Below are 4,148 nucleotides of genomic sequence, written 5' to 3'. Positions count from 1 at the left end.
ATAAGCCTAGTTAACAATAATATTTAAGTTCATAAACTAAAAAATGTAAGTGCCAGTATCAGCATTAATATGACAGAGTATTAGGGCCAGGCTATACATTTTTTTTCTTCTATTTCGAGAATAAATTCGTAAAATTACCAGAATAAAGTCATAACATTATGAGAATAAAATATGAAATTACCAGAATAAAGTCGTAACATTACGAGACAAAAGTCACAACGAGAATAGTCATAAAATCACAAGAATAAAGTCATAATATTAAGAGAATAAAGTCCTAAAATTACAAGAAAGAAGTTGTATTTTATAAAAACTCTTAAAAGAAGCACTTTCTGCACTAAAATGAGGAATGTCGAGCATCATGTGAAGGTATACTTTGGCAACGGTTTTTAGAAATAAGGAAATCTTTTAGCAGCAGCATCAAATTAGGCAGGATATCAAAGTGGACTCTGGTTGCTGATTGGTTGAGCTGGTTGGCTGTCATCTGCTGGGCGGAGCTTCAAGCTTTCTTCCTGAAACAGGTTGTTGAATGATGACTTCATTCTCATAATATTACAACTTTATTCTCGTAATATTACAACTTTTTTCTCATAATGTTACAACTTTATTCTCAAAATAAAAAGAATAAAAAAAATCTCTAACCTGGCCCTAATACTCCGTCGTAGCATTAATTCCTCTAATTTTATGTTGTACCATAAAAAAAAAAAATGTGTTCCTTTTACTCTTTTACTGTTTTTTATGAATTTCTTATAGGAGCACCTTTGTTATTTTTCTTAATATATTTGGGGCGAGTTGGCGTTTCTTGTTATTACAATAACATAAAATTTTGCCATAAAAATATCAAAATTTTTTGAATGTTGTCACGTTTTGGTTGATGTTTGAGTTCTTGCAGATTTAATCAAAGGAAACTGTTTAACAAAGGCAGGAATCCAAAAATCCAACTAAAAATGTAAAGCAAACCAGAACCATGGAGACATCAGTGGAAACCAAACACGAGGAGCCAGGGAGAGACGAGGTATGAAGACAACAACATGAGAAGCCAGCAACGACAAGGAACCAACAAGGAGTGACAGCAGAGGGGGAGTATATGTAGCTGACTGAGACAAAGGGAGGGCTAACGAGCTGACAAGGAGCAGGTATGAGAGGAGACAATGAGGAAACCAAGGCGAAAGGAACACACAAGAGGGCAACAGAGGAAAATAACAGAAAAACCTGAGAAAACTAACATAAATCTAGAAACTACAACAAAATAGGAATTAAACCAATAAAACTAGGAAACATGGAGCAAAGTAAAGCACAACATACTGTAACCATAACCATGACACGTTACATAAGGTAATAAGGTCTTGTCCTGGATTTCAATGACCATATTGGCTTGAAATTTGGATTTTCAAAGTAATTCACTGAGTGCCCTATAAAGGGTTAAAGATTGCATTCAGTTTCTTTGATACTTTGAAAATCTGTTACAATAACTCTACGAATAAACTGCTCTTTGTAGAAAAGACTGTAGAGTTCAAATGAGCGTGTGATTGGTCTATTGTCATGTTTAGCAACAGAAAACCTATTTAAGTCTTCCTGAAACATTTAACCTCATAGCAAGAGCAGTTTCTCAAATTTTCTACCTAAAAGTCACATTTAGGGGATAAATAATGTCCTTATTCATCCAGCTATATTATTATCCACCCATCTTTTCAGCTTTACTGTACACGCTGAAAGGCACGATGGCTGCACTCCACTTAGCCGCTTTGAATTCAGGGCCTTGCATTGTAAAAAGTGGCTCACTGCTGGGAAATGTTCCTACTGTGCTTTTTCTACTCTGACACATTCCCTATGAAGGCAGTTCTGCTGCTGCGGCCTTTCATTCAACACTTTCAGGGTCTAACATTAACCAGCATTAGGATCAAGCATTTGGGCAGCGGAGGTTTGACAACCCACAGCAGAGAGTGAGTGTGTGGTCTTCTACGCACCGAAGGAAGCGGTTCAGGTCTCCGTGTCTCATGTACTCGAACACCATGGCCAGCGGTTCTCCGTCTGTGCACACGCCGTAGAATCGAACGATGTGTTGATGCTGGAGGACCGTCAACAGCTCTGCCTCTCGCTGGAAGTCCTGCCGGGTCGACTCGTTTGCATCCTTCAGGGTCTGTGGACAAACAATGGTTCTGCATTTTTGAATTTGCACAAGGAAATATTCTAAAGAAATAACATTTCATTGTGGCGTTGGATACCATAGGGTGTAAAAAAACAGTTTTTCCTGAAATGGACAGTGTGAATGAAATTTAGCTTTTTCTATTGGCAAAAATCAAGCATTGCTTTAATAATTAAATATTCTTTAAATGTCTAATAAAATCCCATCTAAAAGGAAAATGTTCTGATAGGTTAGAATTATTGGTTCATAAATACATGGGGGTGGTGCACCAAATGGGAGGCGCCATATTGGATCACCATTTTTGATCAGAGTAGCCAAAAGAGGACAAACTTGTCAACCTTCCTTACGTTAGTGAAGATTCGCAGTCATCCAGGTCATAGTCATTCCAAAAAAGTGAAAAAGCAAGCCAGTGGACTTAGTTTCCAAGTTTGAAGATGTTTCGCTTCCCATCCAAGAAGCTTTTTCAATAAAAAATGTCAGGAATAGCATTTAGTTCAAGGCTTTACATGGAGCCCAACAAACCCTTGTTTTTGTTTAGAAAACATACAAATTGAAACGGACGAACTTCCAAACCCCTTCCAAAGGGGTGGACCCGTTCACTAAACTTATTCTAAAGCACTACACTTGGATAGGCTTTAGAACGTTACTGCGACTGCTCTGAGCATGACCAATGATGACATCATGGAACACAATGGAGAGAATATAAAACGTATCAGTTTCTTGAATTATTTCTAAACAACAAAAAGTTTAGCATTCTTTAATGTTTTAAGTATATAAATAAGTATTTTCTGTACAGTTATTACATAGTTTTTGAGTGTTCTCGATCTTATTATTCTGTTTGCCTATGCGCAGTAGCTGGTTTATCCCACAGCTGTTAGGACTCCAGTCTGTGTGGTCTGTTTTTTTGTGTGTTTGTCTTCCTTCCTCCACCAGGTGGCGCCTGGTTCTGATTCTCCTCCTCACACACCTGCTGATGGTTACCTCGTTAATGGAGTGTTCTTAAGCTGCTGACTGCCACTACCTCGGCGCCAGAGTGTTTGCCAGTTTTGGGTACTCTAGCCAAGCTGAGTTTTGCTGAGTCAAACTGTGTTAACGTTGTTATTTTGTTTTTGCTTCTCGGCAGGAAGTCATCCTGCAAACTGGATTTTTCTGACCTTCTCTACCTGGAAGGATCAACTGAGCTTCAAATTGAGCTGAGGATACAAACCGGAGGTTTGGATCCACTTTTCCCCGAGGAAACGTTTGAGCTTCACACTGAGCAAGGGATTCATCTGCACAACAGTCGGTTCACGTACCGCAGGAAAATCTGAGTGGCAGTCAGTCTTTCTCCATCCACCTACAAGCAACCGCATTCTGGGTAACCCTGTCCGCCCTTCTCCGTATGAGACAAACACCGGAACACATTCCATTCCTCACCTGCTAGAGTCTAAGAGTCAACCTAATCTCTGGAAACGTGAGTCTGCCAACTTTTTCTCCTCTTCAAGTTCGAGAATCAATTTTCCCACTGAACCTGAACTAACCGCAGTGTCTTCCCCTCACCTTTCAGTTCCGGTTGAGCAGTGTTCAGAGCAACACTGGAACCTCCACAAAACTTCTCAATAACCCTGTTAAACTTTTTCCCTTGTCTCTCTGGACTGGTTAATCTGTATGTGGGTCCAGGCTCTTGATAAAACCATGACAACAGCAAATATAGTAAAGCACACGTCCCCAAGTTCCAAAAACTAATTTCAGGGAGATGCTTATTGAACCCCCCCACCTTTTTCACAGGATGTACAGCTTTGAGTGGTAAAAGGTGACTGTCAAAGGAAACTGAAACTTATTGGGTTGTTTTTCTGACTAATCCAATCAGCTTTCTGACAACCGGTCACCTGGAACGCTCGTTGAACAGAGCATCACTTTGGACAGATACGCTGCACAGGTTTCACAAGCTACTTCCTCCCCACACACCCCTCCGTCTTGATATGCATGCGCAATCGAAGTAGTTTTAATTCGCACCAGGTGCACA

At 39.7% G+C, this 4,148-nt stretch overlaps 1 protein-coding gene across 1 annotated transcript in view; it reads right to left on the bottom strand.

Annotated features, from left to right (window-relative positions):
- Window positions 1–4,148, bottom strand: part of ntrk1 (neurotrophic tyrosine kinase, receptor, type 1) — an 87,491-nt gene that overhangs the window by 23,814 nt on the left and 59,529 nt on the right. The window contains exon 14 of the mRNA XM_015401296.1: window positions 1,965–2,137. Coding sequence (XP_015256782.1) covers window positions 1,965–2,137 — 173 coding nt within the window. The remainder of the gene's footprint in view (window positions 1–1,964; window positions 2,138–4,148) is intronic.

Source organism: Cyprinodon variegatus, unplaced genomic scaffold (assembly GCF_000732505.1).
Source record: "Cyprinodon variegatus isolate N-32 unplaced genomic scaffold, C_variegatus-1.0 Scaffold0, whole genome shotgun sequence".
Classification (NCBI taxonomy): domain Eukaryota; kingdom Metazoa; phylum Chordata; class Actinopteri; order Cyprinodontiformes; family Cyprinodontidae; genus Cyprinodon; species Cyprinodon variegatus.
This window is presented reverse-complemented; position numbering and strand designations above follow the sequence as displayed.